Source organism: Rhinoraja longicauda, chromosome 1 (genome assembly GCF_053455715.1).
Source record: "Rhinoraja longicauda isolate Sanriku21f chromosome 1, sRhiLon1.1, whole genome shotgun sequence".
Classification (NCBI taxonomy): domain Eukaryota; kingdom Metazoa; phylum Chordata; class Chondrichthyes; order Rajiformes; family Arhynchobatidae; genus Rhinoraja; species Rhinoraja longicauda.
Window position 1 is genome coordinate 47,664,720 of NC_135953.1, and position 26,936 is coordinate 47,691,655.

Genomic DNA, 26,936 nt, shown 5'->3' on the forward strand with positions numbered 1-26,936 from the left:
TTTGTACGTTCTCCCCGTGACCTGCGTGGGTTTTCTCAGAGATCTTCGGTTTCCTCCCACACTCCAAAGACGTACAGGTATGTAGCTTAATTGGCTTGGTAAATGTAAAACAACTTGGCCCTGTTGGGTATACGATAATGTTAACGTGCAGGGATCGCTAGTCGGCGCGGACCCGGTGGGTCGAAAGGGCCTGTTACTGCTCTGTATCTCTAAACTAAACTAAATTAAACTGGTGCTCTTCATGGTTGTGTGCTCAGTCCTCTTTACTCCTCGTACACCAATGACTATTTAGCCAAGTACAATGCCAATGTGATCCTTAAGTAAAACCAGCATCTGCTGGAGGATGTTCCCAGGGCAGCTGCTGGAGGATGTGTAGGAAAATAACTGCAGATGCTGGTTCAAATTGAAGGTAGACACAAAATGCTAGAGTATCTCAGCGGGTCAGGCAGCATCTCCGGAGTTGAAGGTAGACACAAAATACTGGAGTAACTCAGCGGGTCAGGCAGCATCTCAGGAGTTGAAGGTAGACACAAAATGCTGGAGTATCTCAGCGGGTCGGGCTGGAGGAAATCAGCAGTGGGTCACTCTGAGGTGGGATACGGGCCGATTATGTTTAGGGTCAGGACTCTTCTTCTTCTTAATATGAGCTACCATGTTTGAAAATAGTGGTTTTACATGACCTGGAAACATTAGACTCTTGATAGACACAAAATGCCTGAGTAACTCAGCGAGCCAGGCAGCATCCCTGGAGAGAAGGAATGGGTGACGTTTCGGGTCTAGACCCTTCTTGGTCGAAAGAAGGGTCTTGACCCGAAACGTCATTCATTCCTTCTCTCCAGGGATGCTGCCTGTCCCGCTAAGTTACTGCATATGTGTCGATCTTCGGTTGAAACCAGCATCCGCAGTTCCTTCCTAAACATTAGACTCTTAGTCCTGCCTCACAGCTCCATATCCCGTCCTTTCAGCACCTTATTAGATGTTTTGCTTGTGTCTCTGGCTATTTCCTCAGACAACCAATAGCTTTCACGTCTGTCATATCCCTGGACACAGGCCCAGACTGGCCCATTCCGCACCTCTATGCAGCTTAATCTTTTGACCACAACTGTTTCTTTTATTGCCCTTTCTCAATGAAGACAGAATTGACACACATAACCAGTACAGAGTACCGATGCTCATTGGACTAATTTCGGTCTTATTAAGGAGGAGGAATGTGGGTAGCTAACATTTATATTCCGGTTTTAATTTGCAGTTAATTTGTTGCAGTAGCTCGAGCAGTAATTGTGGCATGTAGAAGTTGACGAATGAGCCACTGACAGCTGCCCTGGGAACATTTACCCCCCTCCTCCTAGTAGCCAAGCAGCGGAATTACTGTGTCAACAGTCACGCACCAGTAGACACTTATAGACTTTGTAAGAAACAGAAAATTCTTTAGGAAGGTGTATGTTTAGGCTTATTATTATTTTCACATGTACTGAGGTACAGTGAAAAGATTTGTTTTGGCATGCTATCCAATCAAATCAGATAATATTGTACATAAATACAATCAAGCCAAATTCAAGTACAATAGACAGAGAAAAGGAAAAGATTATCTTTAAGTTACAGTTAGTTTCGTTTATTGTCATGTGTACCAAGTTACAGTGAAAAGCTTTTGTTGCGTGCTATCGAGTCAGCAGAAAGGCAATACATGATTATAATCGAGCCATTTACATGCTAGGGGAAGGTTTCACAAAATGCTGGAGTAACTCAGCAGGTCAGGCAGCATCTAGGAGAGAGGGAACGCGTGACATTTTGGGTCGAGACCCTTCTTATAACGTTTAGTGCAAGGTGAAGCCAGCAAAGTTCGATCAAGGATAGTCCGAGGGTCTCGAAGATAGAATTCAGAATATAGTTCACAGCATGGCAGTGCACCAGTTCCATAGACAAAGTCCACCGTTCACAGTGAGGGAGAGGAGAATCGGACAGTATCCTTAAGGATTGTTCAGAAGCCCGATGATAGAGGTGAAGGAAGCCATTTCTGATTCTGGTGGTGCGTGGTTTCAAGCTTCTGCCTGACGGGAGTGGTGAGAAGGAACAATCGGGGTGGGAATGGTCTTTGATTATGTTGACTCCTTTCCTGAAGCAGCATGAAGTGCGGATGGAGTCATCTGTGTGATGCATTGAGCTACATTCACTACTCTCTGCATTGTCTTGGGCAGAGCTGTTGCCAAAATCAAGTTGTGATGCAACCCGGCAGCATGTTTTGTGTGGTGTGTCAGTAGAGGTTTGTAACAGTCATTGGGAGCATGCTGAACTTCCTCAGTGTCCTGCGGAAGAAGAAGCATTTGTGTGCCTTATCGGCTATTGTTTCAATGTAGTTGGTCCACAATGGATCGCTGGTAATATTTATGCCAAGGAACTTGAAGTTCTCAACCATTTCACTTGGGCACAGCGGATGCTGATAAAGGCATGCACTCCACCACATTTCCCAAAATCCTGAAGTAGATAATTTGTTTCTAGTTTTCAAATGTGAGGAATTCTTGACGTATCCTGGATACCACAGCTAGATGAATGTGTTTACGGTGTGTATATTGTGTCGTGGGAGCACATTTAATGTTAGATGCCAAGCCTTTAAGAAAATAAGGAGATTTAAGAGAATGATATCTGGGATGGAAGACTTAAGTTATGTTGCACAGTAACTTCAGAATGTGCCAAAATACCTCACAGGGAATCATGGCAGCTAATCTGGACACAGCAAGGTCCCAAGAACAGTAATGAACAAATAATAACTAACATTTTTAATGATGTTTGCTGAAGGCTAATATTTGGTCAGAAAGAACAAGATTTGGCAATGTCACTGAATGTGGGTTTTAAGTATATCGAATCTAGGAGTCAGTAAGTCTTATGAGGGAGAAGGCATGTTGTACAGTTGAGGAAGAAGTTTAGTCTAACTTTGATGTGCCCAAGCAGCTCCCTGTAATCTTTGGATTTAATTGTAAGCTTCAGAGAGATAGGAACCTTAAAAAAAGCCAGAGAACAGAAAGACACCATTGAGTTCATTGTTTTAAAAGATAATTTACAACTTTGTGAACTTCCTTCAAATATTTTACTTTTCTGAGAAAGATGAATGGCTCCATTTCAAACATCACAAAAGACGTAAAGAATAGATGCAAGAATAATATTCCAAACCCCTTGATACTTCCGCTGGACTATAGCATTTAATTTTAGTGACCATATTGAATATCGGGGGCCAGGCATTTGAGACAATGAAGACATTTAAGAGAATGGTATGTGGGTTGGAAGATGTCATTTATATACAGACCAGAGAAATGATGGGAATGGAGGATGTTTAAGTCAGGAAAACATGATGATAAATATGGAAAAACCTTTGAGTGAAAGTAGAGTCAGTAAATTGAAGCACACAGAATTATGACTGAGAAAAGAAGAGGGTCCATATGGAAACATTTTTCAGAACAGTAGGTTGTGGTCATCTGGAACACATTGCCAGAGGAGAATTTGAATGATAATTAAAGTTAAAAAAAACTATTGAGGGAAAAAAAGCAAAGGAATGGGATTAATTCCTTAGGTTCTCCAAAATACTGCCAATGCATAATGGTCTAAATATTGGTCTTTAGTACTGATTCATTGAATAACAGAATCTTTCTAAATTTATAATTTACATGAATCAACCCTCATCAGTTGCATGAGAGAACTTATTCCACCTTCAGGAACCACAATATCCTGGAATCTGGTTACTTAGAAACGTAGAAAAATAGGTGCCGGAGTCAGCCATTCGACCCTTCGAGCCAGCACTGCCATTCAATATGATCATGGCTGATCATCTAAAATCAGTACCCCGTTCCTGCTTTTTCTCCATATCCCTTGATTCCTTTAGCTCGAAGACCTAAATCTAACTCTCTCTTGAAAACACCCAATGAATCGGCCTCCACTGCCTTCTGTGGCAGAGAATTCCACAGACTCACAACTCTCTGGGTGAAGAAGATTTTCCTAATTTCAGTCCTAAATGGCCTACCCCTTATTCTGAAACTGTGATCCCTGGTTCTGGACTCCCCCAACATCGGGAACAATTTCCCTGCATCTAGCTGGTCCAATCCTCTTAAGAATTTTGTATGTTTCTATAAGATCCCCTCTCATCCTTCTAAATTCCAACAAGCCCAGTTGGCCCATTCTTTCATCATATGTCAGTCCCACCATCCCAGGAATTAACTTGGTGAACCTACGTGGCACTCCCTCAATAGCAATAACATCCTTCCTCAAATAGGAGACCAAAATTGCACACAATACTCCAGGTGCGGTTTCACCAGGGCCTGTACAACTGCACCAGGGCCTGTACAACTGCTCCAGGACCTCCTTGCTCCTAAACTCAAATCCTCTCGCAATGAAGACCAACATGCCATTAGCTTTCTTTCTTTTTTTTTAATATCAAAAAATACTTTATTCAAGTAATAAATATTGCTTACAAAACAACATCTTTTTTAACAAACCCATCCGACATTTCCAGAGGTTACACATTTGATACAGGCATTTACTTCCAAATTTACAGACATTTACTTACATTTACAGACATTAACCCAGTATCCCTTATTTAGAGGGGCGTCTCTCTCCACCACACCCTGCCCCCCATGTCCAGCAGCGGAAGGACCCTAGACTGTGGTCCTCCCCCTCGTCCTGGGAGAACCTTTTTTTTTATATCAAAAAATACTTTATTCAAGTAATAAATATCGCTTACAAAATATAGCTTTCTTTATTGCCTGCTCCAGCTGCATGCTTACTTTCAATGACTGATGTGCAAGCACACCTAGGTCTCGTTACACCTCCCCCACTATCATTTGTACCTTCATCCACTAGTCCCACACACAGCAAGAGTTGATGAACTAAGACCTATCATTGTACTTCTGATTAACCAGCCCAGAAGGCCCAGGCCTAGTTACTTGGAGAAGATGCGTGAAATAGTGAAGGCCGGTCATAAATAATTTGCAGGCACTTTTCAACAGTGCACTGAATGAACAATGTTTGCCTTTGAGCAGTATGTTAAATAAACTCTTGATCCTCATAATCACAGATGGTTCATTGCACAGGAGGCCACCATGAGGACTGGAGTCCATGCAAGTTGAAGAAGTGTTTTCCAGCCCAATACTACTAGCTAGCAGTCTCTAGCATATGAAATTCTCATCCCAGCACTTTCTAAATACAGTGGGAGATTCTGCTCTTATTTGTTGAGGCAGACAGTTCCAGAACACTCTGCTCAAAACTTCCCAGAATATGCTAGTTGTAACCCAGAAGAGACCACTTGGCTCAATTAGTCTGTTTTGGTGTTTAAGCTTCAGAGAAGCTGCAATCAGTGGAAGCCGTGCAGTGGCACAGAGCAATGGTGGAGGACATTGACACGGCCTGGCCAGGCCGACTCCTGCAACTCCGATCCAGCGGTGCCACCAGAACAGTGGGCCTTCATCGCCAAATTAAGATTAATACGTTTGAAGAATTTCAGACATGAAGGGTACAGGGTGGTGACACATGTGTTTGAACCCATTGTGTACACACTTATACTTAGCATGATTGTGCCTAATGTATAGCGGGATTGTCACTGAACTGTAGGCAAAAAAAGAATTTCCCTGCATTTAGGTACCAAAGAACCATTAATCCCAATTCTGTCTGCTCCTTTCCATTTATCTTTAAGAATCAAGTTTAGCAGTCCTTTTGTTTTGTGATGAAGGGAGAAAAATGCATCCAAAAATAAAACCAAATTAAGAGTACTGAGAAAAATAATACAATGTGGTCCCTTGAATAATCAAATTCCTCTGATATCTATCCCATTTTTTTTAGCATGGAACTACTTTTAAGTCTGATACGATGAGTATTGCATCATTTAAACAATCTTATAATATTCAGACAATCTAATTTAGGGGCTGAAATAAAAACGAAACTTTTTTTAAAGATTATATGTCATTGCAGAAGCAGTTGGCTTTCAATCAACATGTCAAAGTACAAAACAAGGAAAGTTCACCGCACTGCACTGGGACTGTCAGCAAATGAAGCAATACATCAGGCTGTTCACCACAGGCTCCCAGCAGGGTCTCACTACAAAGAAACTTACTCACCTCACACAAATCTCTTATCTTACTGCAATTCACAACACAGATTTCAAATAAATCATGACAAAGGACCTGTTTATTTGCTTTGCAATGCTGAATGCCAGTAATTTTACACAAACATGTGGTCATTGGTGTGAGATGATATCTTCACAACCTTTGGCACTAAGTAACCCAGAGTAACTTGCACAACCCTTTTAAAACTATACAGACAGAAGAGAGGAACTGACAAGAGAATACTTCCTATCCTATATGAGGGAAAGAATTGTTATCAATTGACACTGATAAACGTTTCCTCCTTTTGTTTTCTTTCACACCTCACTCTATTGCTTGAATTTCAGGCTAATTCTAAGATTTTTTTGTTGGGGATGTGGAAATGAATACATATGAGTAGAGTTGGATATTTAGCCACTAATACCAATTTTCTTCCATTTGGGATCCTGACTGCCGTATCACTCGGCTCCTGACTCGCTATGACTGCGCGGGATTTCTCCCGTTTCCTCCCTCGTTCGAAAAGCTTTTGCAGGTTTATAGGTTAATTGGCTTCTGTAAATTGGTCCTAGTGTGTAGGATAGTCTACAGGTGATCACTGGTCGGCATAGACTCGATGGGCTGCAGGGCCTGTTTCCATGCTGTATCTCTAAAACTAAAATCTAAAACCTCTCGTCTTTTCTATTCGTCTTGGATTTACAATGAGAAATAATTTTCCCTCATTTATCTAGTCTGTCAATTTTTCTTGAAAACCTCAATCAAATCATCCTTTCACTCTATAAATTCAAGAGATCAATCCCCTTGCTTGTCTTTTATTACTTGGTGTGATAAAATACTTTATTTGTCTCATGTACCGAGGTACAGTGAAATTCATTTTTGTATGCAGGTCAGTATAAGTATCACTATACATAAGCACTTAGATACATTAGAATTTAATCCTTAAAATTCTAATATTGTTCTAGTAAATCTAGGCTGCACTCTTGCCAAGGACAATTTAAAATAAACTAAGACAATGGGCAGAACTAAATACTGCACTACTGCAAATGTTATGAGGGGAAAAAACCCTCACATCTTCTTTCCTGTAATGCACACATTTATACTTTTTCTACTAGGAACCCCCTTAATCTACTATTTGTTCTTCACTGGCGCTGCTATCACCCTTCTTCATCCAACTGCAACATTAACTTCCATTTAATCTTTCCTGCCCACCCCATTACAGAATTTCCCATTTTTCCTCTCTCCTTAAAAGGTTATCTCTTTATCTTCCTTAGTTCTGATGAAAAGTCATGAAATGTTAACTATTCCTCTCCATAGCTTCTGTACGGAAGTTCCGTAATTCCTGTTCAACTATTTTCAACTCCATGAGGATCTTCGGTACACTTTCAAAATACTGAATAGTTTTAGAGAATTATTTATGGCCACAAAATTCATTAAATTGAAATCAACTCTTCATTTTTTGTCGATAACCCTTTTGGACTCTGCACCATAAAATGAGGATAGGTTACGCTATTTGTAATTGTCTGTGTAAAATCCTTGCCTTCTTCACCAAGAACATACAGAAGTGGTTTGACGAGAATGACATAACAACAAATAGAGAAGCTGCAAGTTTAAGGTGAGTTGGATTGTATACTCAAGGGAAAAGGGGGTCTAAAGTTAAGTTTAGCTTTCTAGAGATCAATTAAACCTACAAACCTGCATGCCTTTGGGATGTTTGAGGAAACCGGCGCATCTGGATGAAACCCACGTGGTCACAGGAAGAACATGCAAACCCCGCCTTGACAGCACTCGAGGTCAGGATTGAACCTGGGTCACTGGCACTGTGAGGTAGCAGCTGTACCAGCATGCAGGGTGGAAAGCATGCAGGACTCTCACCAACTTATCAATGTGCATGACATGCATGGGTTCTTCAGCACCATCAAGGGAATTGACAGTCTAAATATCTTAGATTACATCTCACTGGAGCCAAAAAGGAAGCATACTTATCAAGGAGAGACACATATTCTGGAGTAATCCCGGCAGGTCAAGCAGCATTCCTGGAGCATATGGATAGTTGCCAAGCCATGCTCTCCAGGAATGCTGCCAGACCCCGCTGAGTTACTCCAGCAATTTGTGTTTATCCTTGGTAAATCAGCATCCGCAGTTCCTGGTTTCTGCCTATCAAGGACCAAGAGCCAGTGTCCCTCTGTCCATCTCCACATAACTGCAGGGTCATTCCAGCATTCCCTGGCTTATTTCAGTTTCATTACAATTATTTGTACACTCAAAACACTAAATAGTTCTAGAGAATGTTTTATGGCAACAAAATCATTTTTGGTTTATATTCATATTTATTGGGACCCTTGGGACTACTTTTGAAGATCTACTTTTTTTTTAGATTTAGATTTAGAGATACAGCGCAGAAACAGGCCCTTCGGCCCACCGGGTACGCGCCGCCCAGCGATCCCCGCACATTAACACTATCCTACACCCACTAGGGACAATTTTTTTTAAATAATTTTTTTTTAACATTTGCTCAGCCAATTAACCTACAAACCTGTACGTCTTTGGAGTGTGTGAGGAAACCGAAGATCTCGGAGAAAACCCACGCAGGTCATGGGGAGAACGTACAAACTCCGTACAATACAGCACCCGTAGTCAGGATCGAACCTGAGTCTCCGGCGCTGCATTCGCTGTAAGGCAGCAACTCTACCGCTGCGCCACCGTGTCGCCATGTTCTACCATGTCTTTGCCCTGGATGTGAATGGCCTTGACTTTATCCCCCAGCAACATATTCAGTCCTGACTCGCAGCTAATCCTGTCTGAAAACTGACTGAAACAGCTACATCCCAACTGAGAAGCAAGACCTCCGAGGCAGACAATACTTCTGCTGAAGTCAAAGATTTAGTGAGAGCTTCAGTCACAAACCCATAATCCCATCACGCACAACAGCAAGTGCTGAAGGTACTCAGCAGACTAGGCAGCGTCTGTGGGGGGAATGGACAGGCAATGTTTTGAGTCAGGGACCCTTCGTCCAGCACTTTGTGATTTGCTCAAGTTTCTATCTTCAGCAGTTCCTTGTGCTTCTGGGATCCATCACCCATCCTGGGAAGGAAATGCTCAGAGACCTTGGAAAGGCCACAATTATGGCAATTTTCAAGCAAAGTAAATTTAGTATGGTATTGGTTTATTGTCGGGTGTACCGAGGTATAGAGAAAAGCTTTTGTTTGTGTGCTATCCAATTGAATCAAATCATACAATACATGAATACAATGAAGCCATTGTACAACAGATAGTGCAAACAGTACAACAACAGATAATGCACAGAGAAAAATACTGTGCCATTTAATGATGATTACTTCATGACGGCATGCAAACCATGTTCCAAATTAAGTTGCCGATCTTCAGACTAATGGGATACTATTCAACCTAACTCCAGGCCTGAAGACTGTCCAAACCTCCGGAGTCAAGTTGCAGTCAACAGTTGGCAGGGATTGAGCTCAAAACAGTCATCAACTGAAGCATTCAAGTAGATGGTCCTTACAATTAACATCCACAGGGTGATGGTACTGTTACCCTTCAATGCTAAAGGTTCAAGTTGAGACCCCAGCAATTGTTGGCCAATTCTCGTATCTCAGCAGCTAGCTTTCAGTGAAGACAAACATTGATGTGAAAATTAACCAATGGGTTCAATGTTCTAGCGCAACCTTTGATCAATTGTGGAAAAAAGATCTTAAACTTTGCATAAAACCCAGTGTTTCCAGGCCTGCAGTGATCCCTGCTCTCTACAGGCTTGAGATTGGGATCATTTACAACAGGCATCTCATTGCACTGTAAAGATACCACCAAACATGTCCCTGCAAAATCTTCCCGATTTACTGAATCAGGAATATTTATGTCCTCTCCCTGACTGACATTTTCCACATCTAGGCCTAAAGTGCACATCTTTGCGCAGATCACATCATTCACATTAATGTCATCCACACATTACTTTGAATTTTGGCATGGGGAGAAATTACCAAGTGGACAGAGGAAAGGACTCAAGACTGTTCTCAAAGGTTCTATGAAATAAAATGCAATAACCCCACTTGCTTTGTAAGTAGCTACGACAGTTCAAAATGCAGAAAGTTCATTCAAAATAGTATAAAGAACCTCAAGACGCTACATCAGACCACACAGCTCAGTGTAAATGGATGAGGGAGCGCACTACCCCATAAACTACCATCCCACCCAGTCAGGTAACTCCTGCTCCTTGAATCTTTTCATTTGTTCACCTTAACCTCTTCCGGTGAAAGAGATCAGAATAAAATGTGTCAGGAGCTTGGTATTAGCCACATGAATAATCTGGGCCTCTGGAATGGACCTATGTTTGGTCAATACCTCAGGATTCAATGCTGTTTTAGTTTCGTTTAGCTTTTAATTTAGAGATACAGCGTGGAAACAGCCCCTTCGGCTCACCGAGTCGGCGCCGATCAGTGATCCCTGCACATTAACACTATCCTACAGACACTAGGGACAATTTACAATCATATCTAGCCAATTAACCTACAAACCAGTACGTCTTTGGAGTGTGGGAGGAAACTGGAGAACTCGGAGAAAACCCATGCAGGTAACGGGGAGAATGTACAAACTCCGTACAGGCAAACACCCATAGTCAGGATCGAACCTGGATTCCTAGCGCTTGAAGGGTAGAATGTTGAGATTTATTTGTTTATCATTCCAGTGAATTTGGAAGAACTTGCTGCGTCCACTGGTGGTCTCATCAGAGTAGGAGCAAGTCCTTCTCGATCCTAGAGGGACTGCTCAAAATGAATGTTTTCTTCTGGCAAATGTTTGAAAGGAAATATCAGAAAGTCCCAAGTCCTCATTACTGAGATGACCTTCTACTCATGTAACTACATCATTACTAAGAGAGCAAGAACCAAAGTGCTGGAAACTCTCAGCGGGCCAGGCAGCATCTGTGGAGACAGAGGGATGGTCTATGTTTCAGGATGAAACCTTGCATCTGGTCCCAATGGGGTTGAGCTTCGACCATGAACCTGTTGGCCTTCACAGATGCTGCCTGATCCGCTGAGTGAGTCCAGTACTTTCATTTTTGCTCCAGACTAAAGCATCCAGTCTTGTGCATTCATCATGAAACCTTTCCTGGCTAACATTACCTCTGCCTCAGCTCATCTGTTACTTAAACCTTAATTCATGGCTGTGTTTCCTCTACATTTAATTATTTCAACACACTCCTGGCAGATTCCCACATTATAGCCCCATCAGCTTGAGATCAAGAAATGCCAGTTTCATGTAAATATTTATATTAGGAAGTGGTTTTCAATTCTGCATTGACATTGGCTGCCATTTGCTAAGTTATTTAAAATCTTTGAGTAATCTTCAGAATAAACAGTTTCAATATTTTGTCAGTTATTAATGAAAGGTCAATGAGCTTGTGGATGTCTGAATTTACTTTTTTTTTTTGAAAGTCAACACTTATGCTACCAGTGAGACATCTCCTTGACCACTTTATACTTACCATGTCCACGACCTCGTATAACCCTACATTGGGTATTAACTAACCGAGTCTTTCTAGGATCATGAAGCTACAGCATCAAAGTTGTTTACTTCAAATTGCCCCTTGATTTTACCTATTTTATGTTCTGTAAAAAAATTGAATGTAGCACAAATGTTCATTTTTCTGACCTGTTGTAACCATAATGAGAGTTTAGGAAATTCCAACAGAAATTCGAGCCCCATTTAAGTTGTAGAACACTTTGAAGCATGCATTATTATTCTCTACTGAATATTCTGGGAAGTAGTCATTGGGTACGTTAACTACTCTTTTGTGTCTATATACTTGCAGTGAGGACTTCACAATGTAATGTGTCATTCGGTTCATTACTTACAGCAGTTCACCTCCAGAGTTCAGTAATTAGTTTCCTTCTCTATTGAATCATGACCATCTTAGTTTTGAGTTCAAACCAACAGACTGCAAATCAATGTACAAGCTATCACCATGCTATTTTCTTTTTAACAATCTGAAGATACATTTACAATCTTTTCTCTCTCAAGGGGTAATGAAGAATAAATTAAAGAGCAACTTACCATGGATGCCATTTCCATGGCACAGCAACAGTAGGATTTAAGAGACATTCTCAACAGCATATTTCCTTCATTTTAAAGGAATTAAATAGGACTAGCTGTTTGCATTAAAGCCATATCCATATGTAGTTGTTTGAGAAAACAAATTCTTCAAAATCTTCAACCATCAGGGATAACTTTCACTTATTAGACAAAGCTTTTTTTCGGCTGACCACTGTTAACAATTACTGAGTAATCAGAGTCAAAACAATGAAATTCTCATGTGCGTCCAAATCATTTCCTCGAGGACTGCTGCAATAATATTGCTATTTATAAATTGCCGCCTAACCTTTCTTGAGCTTTAGGTAAGGTAAGTAATGTTACATAGAAATAAATTGTAGTTTTACAGAAATAAATTGTGTGCATTTTGAAGACCTGTATTTAATGATGCCAAACATCCAATATAGATTCCTTTTCTTAAAAGTAAAATATATATTTTATATCTATAGTAATTGCACTAAGTTTGGACAACATACGTTGGCTTTCACTATCATAGTAAGTTTATTCAGTATAACTAATAATTCCCTGTATATCTATTTGTCGTGTTATAGCTTTTAATGTGCTGTAAGGACACAACATGCAAGAATTTAGGGGAAAAAACTGCAGATGCTGGTTTAAATCAAAGGTGGTCACAAAATGCTGGAGTAACTCAGCGGGTCAGGCAGCATCTCTGGAGAGAAGGAATGGATGACGTTTCGGGTGGAGACCCTGCCTCAGTCTGAAGAAGGGTCTCGACCCGAAACGTCACCCATTCCTTCTCTCCAGGGATGCTGCCTGACCCGTTGAGTTACTCCAGCATTTTGTGTCGACATGCAAGAATTTCATTATTTCAGTTCCAGTGCAAATGACAATACTCTTGACTTAACTGTTGAAATACAGTTTTCTATAAAGAACATCCATACTTTTGAACTTGGAATAGCAAAATGGCGGCTTTGATTTTCTGTCGACATGAAAATAATGTTTTTCTGGCAGATCATGCCATACCCTGTTAGAAACAATTAAGACACGTTCAGCTGCAAGCTAAGCACTTGCAATGAATGGTCTCAATGGACATTTGTACAATAGGTTTCCAAATTCTGTTTAATAATATGAAGCATTAAATTTAGAAACAGTATATTGCCATGAGCAATAATGACATCTACTATAGTTACAATTGTATCAATATCAAGCCTGTGGAAACAATCAGAAAAGACAAATGGATTGTAAAGGCCGTGTCTATTGCAGAAACTGCTCAAGGAACTGACTACAATTATCTAATAAATGCCAACCTGGATTGATTCTTTAGTTCAATTCGGCAAAATGTTTAACAAAAGGCCTGACATTATACAACGTCTTTTGTAACTTACACATCAGAACAATTGTCAGCTTTTTCTAAGGTGATTGTAGCTGCTTTGACAAGGGAGTTAAGATTGTCATAGAGTGTCCTTGCCTGAAAAGGCCGCCATTTGCAGTCAGTAATCCAGATTTTTATCATATGCATGACACTGGAAATGATTAAGTCACATTGAAGGAAGTCATTTTATCTTGTATTGTTAAGCAAACAGTATTAAAAGACTTTAAACCTATTTTATTTCAATCTGGGAAATGCTAGTAAGAAAGCATCTATTCCTCCTATCTGGTTTCCTTAAGAAGTTGGTGAGTCTCAAGAGTCAGTCATAAAGTGACTCGGAATATATGGGCCAAACCATATACGTCTGCCAGTTTATGTTCATCAACAGGTCTAACATTAATGAATAGGTTGCGTTTTAACAACATTCTGTGGCCGCTATAATGACCTCCCATGGAATTTAAAATTCATTAAATGAATTATATGATCATTCAACAAAAACTTGCATTTGGTGATTCTGCCATTGAATATCCTTACCTGGAGGATAAAGTCCAATTAGAGTGTGAAATAAACGGTACAGGTTTAGCAATATTCCAATAATAGCAACGTGAACAAGTGGCATCAATATCCAGCATATATTTGGATAACTATGGTATTTTAAAAAATTCTAAATTCCATTGTGTGGACTCAACTGAAATAGGACAAGCTGAGGACAGATAGCAACAAGGGATCACGTTTACATAGGGTTTCAAACTCTAGATTGAAAATTGATTATTTTCCCACATGAACAATGTTAGGAAATTGAAATAAAAAATGTACTCAGATGTTAACCACAACATTGTTTCTAAGGCACAGAATATAACACTTTATATTCTGTCTCCAGAACCAGGGGACACAGTCTAAGAATCCAGAACCAGTGAACACAGTCTAAGAATAAAGGGGAGGCCATTTAAAACTGAGGTAGAAAGAAACCTTTTCACCCAGAGAGTTGTGAATTTGTGGAATTCTCTGCCACAGAAACCAGTGGAGGCCAATTCACTTGATGAATTTAAAAGAGAGTTAGATAGAGCTCAAGGGGCTAGTGGAATCAAGGGATATGGGGAGAAGGCAGGCACAGGTTACTGTTTGTAGATGATCAGCCATGATCACAATGAATGGCGGTGCTGGCTCGAAGGGCCAAGCGGCCTCCTCTTGCATCTATTTTCTATGTTCCTATGTAATAAGAAAAGATATACAGTTGAAACCTGAAAGTATAACCAATAGAGAGGCAGGACACACACAGTAGATAGTAGGGGGCTAAGGAACATTGGAACAGAAGGCCCCAGAGGTTCAACTCCACAGGTCCCTCAAAGTGGCAATACAGGTTGATAGGGTGGAAAAGTTGGGATAAGGTACGCGTGCCCTCATTTGTCAAAGCATGCCATATGAAAGTTGGGCCATTATGCTACAACTAATTGTTGCCGCAATTAGAGTACTGTACGTGCTTCTGGTTGCTCTGTCGGAAATATATGGTTGTCCCGGAGAACGCGCAAAGAAGATTCACCAGAATGCTCCCTGGACTGGAAGTCTTCAGTTATGGGGTGAGATAGGATAGGCTGGATATGTTTTCCCTGGAGTGAAGAGGGCTCAGGGATGACCTGATACGATATATAAATTTACAAAAGGCAGAGATAGATAAATAGAATCTTTTTACAAGTTGAATCAGGAGCTAAGATTGGCATGTCGCAAATGTAATGCTACTGTGGTCATGGGAGATTTCAACATGCATGTAGACTGGGAAAATCAGGTTGGTAATGGACCCCAGGAAAGAGAGTTTGTGGAGTGCCTCCGAGATGGATTCTTAGAACAACTTGTACTAGAGCCTACCAGGGAGAAGGCAATTCTGGATTTAGTGTTATATAATGAACCTGACCTGATAAGGGGACTTGAGGTAAATGAGCCATTAGGAGGCAGTGACCACAATATGATAAGTTTTACTCTACAAATTGAGAGGGAGAAGGGAAAATCGGAGGTGTCAGTATTACAGTATAGCAAAGGGGATTACAGAGGCATGAGGCAGGAGCTGGCCAAAATTGACTGGAAGGAGGCCCCAGCAGGGAAGACTGTGGAACAGCAATGGCAGGTATTCCTGGGAATAATGCAGAAGTTGCAGGATCAATTTATCCCAAAGAGGAGGAAAGATTCTAAGGGGAGTAAGAGGCACCCGTGGCTGACAAGGGAAGTCAAGGACAGCATAAAAATAAAAGGGAAGAAGTATAACATAGCAAAGAAGAGTGGGAAGCCAGAGGATTGGGACTCTTTTAAAGAGCAACAGAAGATAACTAAAAAGGCAATACGGGGAGAAAAGATGAGGTATGAGGGTAAACTAGCCAATAATATAAAGGAGGATAGTAAAAGTTTTTTTAGGTATCTGAAGAGGAAAAAAATAGTCAAGGCAAATGTGGGTCCCTTGAAGACAGAAGCTGGGGAATTTATTATGGGGAACAAGGAAATGGCAGACGAGTTGAACCGGTACTTTGGATCTGTCTTCACTAAGGAGGATACAAACAATCTCCCAGATGTTCTAGTGGCCAGAGATCCTAGGGTGACAGAGGAACTGGAGGAAATCCACATTAGGCAGGAAAAAGTTTTGGGTAGACTGATGGGACTCAAGGCTGATAAATCCCCAGGGCCTGATGGTCTGCATCCCAGGGTGCTTAAGGAGGTGGCTCTAGAAATTGTGGACGCATTAGTGATTATTTTCCAATGTTCTATAGATTCCGGGTCAGTTCCTGCGGATTGGAGGGTAGCTAATGTTATCCCACTTTTCAAGAAAGGAGGGAGAGAGAAAACGGGAAATTATAGACCAGTTAGTCTGACATCAGTGGTGGGGAAGATGCTGGAGCCAATTATAAAAGACGAAATTGCGCAGCATTTGGATCGCAGTAACAGGATCGTTCCGAGTCAGCATGGATTTACGAAGGGGAAATCGTGCTTGACTAATCTACTCGAATTTTTTGAGGATGTAACTAGGAAAATTGACAGGGGAGAGCCGGTGGATGTGGTGTACCTCGACTTTCAGAAAGCCTTCGACAAGGTCCCACATAGGAGATTGATGGGCAAAATTAGAGCACATGGTATTGGAGGTAGGGTACTGACATGGATAGAAAGTTGGTTGACAGACAGAAAGCAAAGAGTGGGGATAAATGGGTCCCTTTCAGAATGGCAGGCAGTGACTAGTGGGGTACCGCAAGGCTCGGTGTTGGGACCGCAGCTATTTACAATATACATCAATGACTTGGATGAAGGGATTAAAAGTACCATTAGCAAATTTGCAGATGATACAAAGCTAGGTTGCAGGGTGACTTGGACAGGTTGTGTGAGTGGGCGGATGCATGGCAGATGCAGTTTAATGTAGATAAGTGTGAGGTTATCCACTTTGGTGGTAAGAATAGGAAGGCAGATTATTATCTGAATGGTGTCAAGTTAGGAAAAGGGGACGTACAACGTGATCTGGGTGTCTTAGTGCATCAGTCACTGAAAGGAAGCATGCAGGTACAGCAGGCAGTGAAGAAAACCAATGGAATGTTGGCCTTCATAACAAGAGTTGAGTATCGGAGCAAAGAGGTCCTTCTGCAGTTGTACAGGGCCCTAGTGAGACCGCACCTGGAGTACTGTGTGCAGTTTTGGTCTCCAAATTTGAGGAAGGATATTCTTGCTATTGAGGGAGTGCAGCGTAGGTTTACTAGGTTAATTCCCGGAATGGCGGGACTGTCATATGTTGAAAGACTGGAGCGACTAGATTTGTATACACTGGAATTTAGAAGGATGAGAGGGGATCTTATCGAAACGTATAAGATTATTAAGGGGTTGGACACGTTAGAGGCAGGAAACATGTTCCCAATGTTGGGGGAGTCCAGAACCAGGGGCCACAGTTTAAGAATAAGGGGTAGGCCATTTAGAACAGAGATGAGGAAAAACTTTTTTAGTCAGAGTTGTGAATCTGTGGAATTTTTTGCCTCAGAGGGCAGTGGAGGCCAATTCTCTGAATACATTCAAGAGAGAGCTAGATAGAGCTCTTAAGGATAGCGGAGTCAGGGGGTATGGGGAGAAAGCAGGAACGGGTACTGAATAAGAATGATCAGCCATGATCACATTGAATGGCGGTGCTGGCTCGAAGGGCCGAATGGCCTACTCCTGCACCTATTGTCTAAATGTAGGAATATCAAAAAGAATGCATGGGTTAAGGTGAGAGGAAGGAATTTCAGATGTTTTGAGGAAAAAAGAATGTTTATGGAATGGCTGATATCTGCAACTTGCTGCTAGAGGAGGTGGTGCAATGAGATACAAACCCAACAACTAAGAGGCATTCAAGAATACGGTCATGGTAGCGCAGCGGTGGAGTTGCTGCCTTACAGCGAATGCAGCGCCAGAGACCCGGGTTCAATCCCGACTACGGGTGGTCTGTACGGAGTTTGTACGTTCTCCCCGTGACCTGCATGGATTTTCTCCGAGATCTTCGGTTTCCTCCCACACTCCAAAGACGTACAGGTTTGTAGGTTAATTGGCTTGGTAAATGTAAAAATTGTCCCTCGTGGGTGTAGGGTAGTGTTAACGTGCGGGAATCGCTGATCGGCGCGGACCCGGTGGACCGAGGGGCCTGTTTCCGCGCTATATTTCTAAATAAACTAAAAAGCACTGGAAAGAGTATGGCTTAAAAGGACACAGACCCTAACAAACAACTGGATCAATGCAGATGGGCAAAGAGGTTGACAAAAATGTGGTGCGGCTTATTTCAGTACTGTACATCTCTATTACTGTATTTCATTTAAAGGGACCATCATTTCGTTCCCATCCTACACTGAATTAAATGATTGAAATGGAGAAATTCAGGAGGTTTTCCTTCAACTGGTCACCACATTCAAAGTATTTAAAAAAATAAGATATACAGCAAACTTTGGTAAAAATAAGTTTTAATAAAAAGTTTTAACCAGTGAAGACAGAAGTAACAGGCACATTGTAACAGTATACCACACGATTGTCAAACAGACCCTTGATACAATATTTCTACATTGGATTTGGGAGTTGGATATTTCATTAATGAAGATCCAAATAAGAGTCCAATATGAGATATTAAAAAAAGGTACATCATTAATTATCAACAATGTCACTTTGAAGAGCATTAATACTCCATCACATTTCTAATACAATCAAGCCAATACTCTGATTCAATACTATTTTAGTATACAGATATTACCTCTTTCATTCACTCCTGAAAGGGAAAAAGCAGCATCTGGGCAAAGCAAGCTGTTCAGCAGCAAAGGCATAATTTGTCAAACACAATGGAGAAATCACTCACCCACCCTTCCTGCAACTTAAAACTAGTACATTTTTTTAATTTCCTAGTTCTGGCAGCAAGTACTTGACTTAAAACATTCATGAAAGCTGAAAAAAATACTGAAATAAAAACAGTAAATACTTGAAAAACTTAGCAGGTTAGCCGTATCAATGAACGAGAAACAGTTTCTGTTTCAGGTCCAGGACCTTTCATCGAAAAAGAAAGAGAGAAGCAAAGAGCAACCCAGAACCACACCGAGTACTCTAAGTGTGGTGATGGAGAAGATGTGGATGGGAGATGGTGCAAACAAGGGAATGTAGCTCAGTGAGAGGATGACCTAATGCAGCAGTTAAAGTGGTAGGCAGCCAGAGGTTCACGGTTAAAAAAAAGTACCAGATAAAACAATGATTCACTTGCACTTTTTCCAATCTGCTAAACTTGATTGGAAGAAGTACAAATCAAACGGGCGATTGCCTGTTTGCTTTGTTGAATATCCGCACTGAGGACCGCATCTGCAATTCACCACCTCACTCCCACCCTGACCTGTGCCTGTGGCCTTCTACACTACAAGACAAGACAACGCAAGCCTGAGGAGCAAGGCTTCATCTTGTACCTGAGCACATTGCTTCCTGCAAGACTCAATGTCGAGCTCTCCAACTTTGGATAACTAATTCAGATGAGAACCTTGCACTTTTGATGGCTATTTTCTTTTGGGGTCTATTTTCAGTCAGAGAGTGGTGAAGGTGTGGAATTCTCTGCCTCAGAAGGCAGTGGAGGCCAGTTCATTGGATGCTTTCAAGAGAGAGCTGGATAGAGCTCTTAAGGATAGCGGAGTGAGGGGGTATGGGGAGAAGGCAGGAACAGGGTACTGATTGAGAGTGAACAGCCATGATCGCATTGAAAGGCGGTGCTGGCTCGAAGGGCTGAATGGCCTACTCCTGCACCTATTGTCTATTGTCTTTCTATTAGTCTGGCCTGCTGAATATGTTGAAGGGTACCAGACAATACAAAATGACACAGAATATACAGAATAGTTTAATCTGTTCATAACACAGAACAGAACAGGAGCTTCAGCCACAATGTTCGTGCCAAATATGATGCCAAGTTAAATTAATCTCTTCAAACTGCACATGATCCAAATCTCTTCATTCCTTGCACATTCCAGGCACCCACCACCTACTCTATAAAAAAACACGCTCTGTGCATCTTCTTTAAGCTTTTCCCCACTGACATCTAAATTATGCTCTTTCATATTTTAAAAAGTTCTGTCTACTCTATCCATGACTCTTATGATTTTATATACATTTCTATCACTATCTCCTCAAGCTCAGATGTTCCAGTGAATACAATTGCAACTGCTACATCAGGTTACTGGTCTCACTCACCCTAACAGAGAAATTGCCTTCCTCCACCATTTCCTCCTCCACTTTCTCTGCTACTTGAACACACTTGTTTATCTCTTTACCAGCACTGCAGATGGTCCAAGATTGAAATGCTCACTGTTTTGCTCTCTACATCTGTAGCCGACCCACTGATAGTTTTTGAACATTTTCCAATGTTTTATCTGAATTTCAGCATCTGCAATTTTTTGATCTTCAAACATCTGGTCAGTTGCTAACAATAAGCACAACAGAACAGCTTTAATTTTGAAATGACATACTTTAACCACAAGAAACCAATTGGTCAGATCATCTAAAATTTTCATTACTTTTAATTACATTTCACCATTGTTCTTAAATTATATGCTCTCTGATGAAACACAAAATGTCAAAAATGTAATTACAATTAACACCTATAGAATGGTTCATATTTTGTTATTGCAGTTTATTTCAAAAATAGGGTTAGTCCAGAAACCGACAACAATTCTTTCCTTTCATGGGCTGATTGATGATTTGCACCTTTCCTGTTTTCATTTGAATTTACAGCCTTTAGTGGCTGTATTTATGTCTACAAATGTCTTACAATATATAGTTATTTCACCAAATCTATGAAAATAATATGACATTTACATTATGTTCAGGAGTAAAGAAAACTAATTCTAGCAGCACATTTGGAATGCAGTGACAGGATCGGTCAAAGTCAGCATAGAATTATGAAGGGGAAATCATGCTTGATTAATTTTCTGGAAATTTTTTGAGGATGTAACAAGTAGAATGGATAAGGGAGAGCCAGTGGATGTGGTGTATCTGGACTTCCAAAAAGCCTTTGACAAGGTCCCACGCAAGAGATTAGTGTGCAAAATTAGAGCACATGGTATTGGGGGATAGGGTATTGACATAGATAGAGAACTGGTTGGCAGACAGGAAGCAAAGAGTAGGAATTAACGGGTCCTTTTCAGAATGGCAGACAGTGACTAGTGGGGTGCCGCAAGGCTCAGTGCAAGGAGCCTAGTTATTTACAATATATATTAACGATTTACAGGAGGGAATTAAATGTGACATCTCCAAGTTTGCGGATGATACAAAGCTGGGTAACTGTGAGGTTATCCACATTGGTGGCAAGAACAGGAAGGCAAATTATTATCTGAATGGTGTCAGATTAGGAAAAGGGGAGGTGCAATGAGACCTGGGTGTCCTTGTACATCAGTCATTGAAAGTAAGCATGCAGTGAAGAAAGTGAATGGCATGTTGGGCTTCATTACGAGAGAATTTGAGTTTAGGAGCAAGCAGGTCCTACTGCAGTTGTACAGAGCCCTGGTGAGACCGCACCTGGAGTATTGTGTGCAATTTTGGTCTCCTAATTTGAGGAAGGACATTATTGCTATTGAGGAAGTACAGCGTAGGTTCACCAGGTTAATTCCCGGGATGGCGGGACTGACATATGACGATAGGATGGGTCGACTGGCCTTGTATTTACTGGAATTTAGAAGGATGAGAGGGGATCTTATAGGAACATAGGAAATTCTTAAAGGATTGGACAGGCTAGATGCAGGAAAAATGTTCCCAATGTTGGGGCAGTCCAAAACTAGGGGTCACAGTTTAAGAATAAGGGGTAGGCTATTTAGGACTGAGATGAGGAAACATTTTTTCACCCAGAGAGAATCCTCTGCCACAGAAGGCAGTGCAGGCCAATTCACTGGATGTTTTCAGAGAGTTAGATATAGCTCTTAGGGCTAAAGCAATCAAAGGATTATGGGGAAAAAGCAGGAATGGGGTACTGATTTTAGATGATCCGCCATGATCATATTGAATGGCGGTGCTGGCTCGAAGGGCTGAATGACCTACTCCTGCACCTATTTTTCTATGTTTCCTTCAGTAATGTATTACCCCAAATTTCATTTGGCAAAAACAAACAGAAGTTACATTCTAAAATGGACACAAAATGTTGGAGTAACTCAGCAGGACAGGCAGCATCTTTGGAGAGAAGGAATGGGTGAAGTTTCGGGTCGAGACCCTTCTTCAGATTGATCCTCAGTCTAAAGAAGGATCTCAACCTGAAACATCACCCGATCCTTCTCTCCAGAGATGCTCCAGCATTTTGCGTCTATCTTCGATTTAAGCCAGCATCTGCAGTTCCTTCCTACACAGAAGTTACATTCTAACAGATAGGATAGTTACCATGGAGAAACAAAGAACTGCCAGTTAATACACAAAAGGAAACAAAGTCTGAAGAAGGGCCCCAACCCAAAACGTCACCTATCCAACCAGAGTTGCTGCCTGACCTGCTGAGTTATTTCAGCACATTGTGTCCTTTTAGGATAGTTTCCATGCCCAGCCCATCGAGTGGTCTTAAGCCAGTGATCATGATGTTTATGTATTTGGCGATTTCCTTATTTTCCTTGCTCCCTCTGCCTCATTCCCTTTAAAACTGATACAATTGAAATCACAAACACTGAGATTGTGCTGTATGCAACTGCCTCAGACCTCTTGGATATCTGAATAACCAAGATGGGAGCCAGTCTAGTTGTTTACATGCCATTGTCAATTTGCACTGTGGCTGGTCTGATGTGAACGAATGCAAGATTGGATAAATTTTGAATGTTTTGTTTTCAACATATGGTTCTTTAACCACAACCTGGGAAATCAGTGTGACAAAATTCAGGGCAAGGATGTAAGCAATGCCGTAAATAGCACATTGAAACAAGCAGCAAGCTGGTCTCTGTTTATGATGTGTTTTGTCCATTATATATTTTGCACACTACAAATAATCAATGTTGACAATTCTCGGGACTCCAACAGTTATTGGTTAAATAAAAAATCTATAAACAATGGACAATAAAGAATAACATTATTTCAATATCAAGCAGCTCTTTTCCCACCAACATATACTGTCATTTCACGTAAAAAGCAAAATTGCAATGAAAGTACTAATGATTCACCTCGCACATTTACCACCGATTTGGCCAGTTAAACACAGATTCCATTTCTTGGAGATTAATTGAAACCAGCCAATTCCATTCAGCAGTAACCTTTATTGTTATTGATGAACAGCGGATATTAAGAGAATAACCTCCCATTTGTTTGGCCATTCTGTTTAGTTACTGGCTAAATACAGTAGCTGTATTTTTGGTACAAAGATGCATTATGTGCTAGTTGAACTAGCAATACATATTATCAATAATAAAGGTAAAAAGTTTTACCTAATATGTATGATTTCACATTATAAAAACAGCTGTAGTGTATACTGGTGTATTAAAAAAACCACACCAATGTTTCTATAAATACACTGAATTACAGAAAGCCTATGACAAAATAGGAACATGCATACCACAGATAAATGACCAGCTTTACAATATGCTCAGCATGGTACACGTGACAAATAAACACTGGATAAGAAATATGAAAATACAAATTCCAGCAGAAAATCTAAGAACACCATCTGAAATTCTTAAACTGCAAGCAAAGAGAGAATGTGAATGGGAATGGTTGGACAGAGGATGGAGGTAGTAGACAGGGAGGGAATGATGCCGACAGTTGGAAGGCATTAGGCGTCAGACAGAGGCTTGTCAGGAACAGCTGCTGGTGAGTATTGATTGATTGTGTTTTCATTCAGCTTACTGATGAGTTGCAGACAGTCTCAGGTTTGAGAAGAAGTGCAAGGCTGGTGCACACATACATTAAACACACACACACACAAAAAGGGTCATCTGACAGATGGCTCAAGCAACATCTACCACAGTTTCTTCAATATACTTAAATCTTTTAAAACAAATTCTAGGAATATTATAATACATTAAGTAATTTTGAAATTAAGACATAAAATTTATTTTTTTACCTAACATATTGAATTTTATATTACTCATGTCACAGAACAAATAGTTTTGATCCTGAGTAAACAAAGACAAAAGATGCAAGACCAAATTTGTTAAAAATATTCTTAATTTAATTGAAACAATTGCATGGTAATCTGCCAATGGATTTGTCAAACAGTGCTGTTATCAAATCCGTTTTTTAAAGAGCAGTGCAGAATGTACACAGCAATGTAAAAAAAAAAAAAATGTTTCTACAAATCACATTTGTTTCCCCCTTTTACACAGATATTCTGAACCTGTCTGACACCATTTCAAAAACCTGATAGTAGTTAATCAATAAAGTACTAATCAACAAAGACGACTTGTATTCTAAAACACCAAGACATTCCATTCTTTCCAAAAGAATTACAAATGCACATTCACAATTCTTACAGTTTAGCCACTTCATCTTGTGTGTATGCTTACAATATACAGAAATAATTAGAAGCAAGGTATGATCTTCACCCAACAATGAAGATCAATCCTAAAAGTATTTAGTTCTTCAGAACTGTCATCACTGCCCATTTTCGAAATTCCAATCACTACTTTATTACAAATGATCACATATCAAAAGATCATGCAATTACATTAAAATTGAAGTTGTAGAAAATACTGTAGGATAAAGTAAAATCTCCAGTACTTTTGGAGATTCATATTTCAGTGATTCAGGATATTTTAGTTTTGTTTAAAAATTGATTTCATAATATGATATGCAGGAAGTGGATCATATAAAACATTGAAAATGAACATACAATAAAGTTATTCTATTACAAAGTTTACAGTAGTGTAAGAAGGGTTTCATTCCAATTTTTCAAATGGTTGCCTATTTCATAATCTTCCTGGAGTGTTCTCATGATCAATCTCTTCAAGCAAGTTAATAAACTGATTGAAACCTTCTTTCACAGCATCCATGTTTTCTACAGAGCAAGGCTGTAGGATCCATCGATGACCTCTCGCAAGTGGTTCTAGTTCAAAGTATTTCTTAATCTGAAAAAAAACAATGCATTTTAAGAAATTCAGATAACAATCTAGAAGTTGCTGAAATTTGAAATTTTACAATGACACCGAATGATAGATGAGATTAAACTTCTCTTCTTAGCCAGTCTCTTGGGATGGCGGAAGAGGGTAAAAATGATAAGTATGCACAGATTTGGATTTCACTGCAGACTCCAGGGTAAATCTTGGTCGATTCATTCACTGTTCTGCATTTGTTATTATTTAATGTACAAAGTGCTATACAAGAGAAATATTCAGTACACAACTAATTTAAAATATTAAATATTACAACTGGCCATCTAACTCCAAGACAAACTATTGTTATTTTTCTCATATCCTTCTCATTTATGTGATAAAACTAGAAACATCAAGGTCCATAGTATATAGTTGTGATTTCTGTGTTCTAAACACTTTGCAAAGTCAGTCTTCAGAACAGAGCACAACTTTGGGATCCTTGTTGATTAATAGGCAAAACTCATTTGCAACTGATTTGTAAAGTCCACTAGATTTTAGTTCAGATTAAAGCATCCATATGTGCTCATTAATGGGGGCACACATCTAATTAAGAAAGGTATTTGATGAACATTATAGAATGGTAAAGCAAATAACATGGATTATTGTTTTTTTGGGAATACTATGCTAATTTGGCTGGTTTAAATTTATTGCACTTTTTCATATACATTTGTCTTTGTTTCAACTTGTTCCAGTAATAAAACAAAAATATTTTCATAATTTATCACAAACATATTTCACCAGGCCTTGAAGGTAATTTGACTTCTTCCCATATTCTAAGAATACCTTCCATCAACCATCTCTGGAATAGATAGTTTCCCTTTCCCATGGGAAAGGGTCCAGTTAACATTGGATGGGTCCAGTTAAGGCATCACATATGTTAAATGAGGAAGGTAGTTGCACACAATAAATATAAAATAAATATAAAATAAGACCTCTCAAGTTTCTAATTTTAATAATATTCTTGAGAATGGAGCAACAAAATCTGATTTTTTTTTACAATCTGGACATGGTGGGCATGATGCCTTTTCCCAGATAACTCCTGGTTGTTACTGGAGAGCCACATTAATCATTCTCCAATTGATACATAGCATTAATTTTAAAGAATATTTGTTTAAAGCTAATAGTCTGAAAGAAACCCAACACATATAAAGTGCCTATATTTCCTTTCTTAGTAGAAATATTGCTCATTTTGAAATATTGGCTTGTAAATGTGTATTTTTCTGCTAGTTTCACAAGAATTAGGTTTTACTTGAATTCTAATCTTAGAGAATGAACAGGAAGAGGCCTCTCATCTTATTTTACCTGTGCCAACCATTTTTACATCCATCCAAGTCCCCCGTTTCCTTGCATATTCCTCATTGCGTTATTAAAATTTTCCCTTTCAAGTGTCTTTTCATTTTTTCTTTGAACATTATTACCAGAAGAGTCCACACTTTGTTTGCAGTCCACTCATATCGTGACCGTTCTGTGTAAAATTGTTTCTTCATATGGCTCTAGTTCTTTTGTCAATCATACTAAGATGTATCTTCCGATTCCAAGCCCTTCTGTTGCTGTTAAATCTTTCTTTATTTACATTCAATCCATTCCTAATTTTGAACAGACTTATCTCCTTTTATACTACCCTGCCCTAAAGATAACACAATTATATTATCCAGTTGTTCTAAGCAAGTGGTGTCCTTCAACCATAATAACATGGCATTTATATATTAGAGCTGATAAACAGCAAAGCATCTCAACTGACAACCAGAAATTAATGTTATGATTGTGGCAACAAACTAGTGCAACACGTGTTTTGTGTTATCTGCATATTTTGTTTCTAATTGAAAAATCAGAAAGGTCAGTTCACCATCTGGGAAGTATACATGGAAAATA

The 26,936-nt window shown here is 39.9% G+C and overlaps 1 protein-coding gene across 3 annotated transcripts in view; it reads right to left on the bottom strand.

The window, feature by feature from the left end:
• Positions 1–18,456: 18,456 nt before the first annotated feature.
• LOC144592241 (ADP-ribosylation factor-like protein 15) overlaps positions 18,457–26,936 on the bottom strand; it is a 215,398-nt gene continuing 206,918 nt past the window's right edge. For all 3 annotated transcript variants that reach the window (XM_078396781.1, XM_078396788.1, XM_078396775.1), the window contains one exon: positions 18,457–25,040. In XM_078396781.1, the coding sequence (XP_078252907.1) occupies positions 24,882–25,040 (159 nt within the window). In that variant the 3' untranslated portion in view covers positions 18,457–24,881. The remainder of the gene's footprint in view (positions 25,041–26,936) is intronic.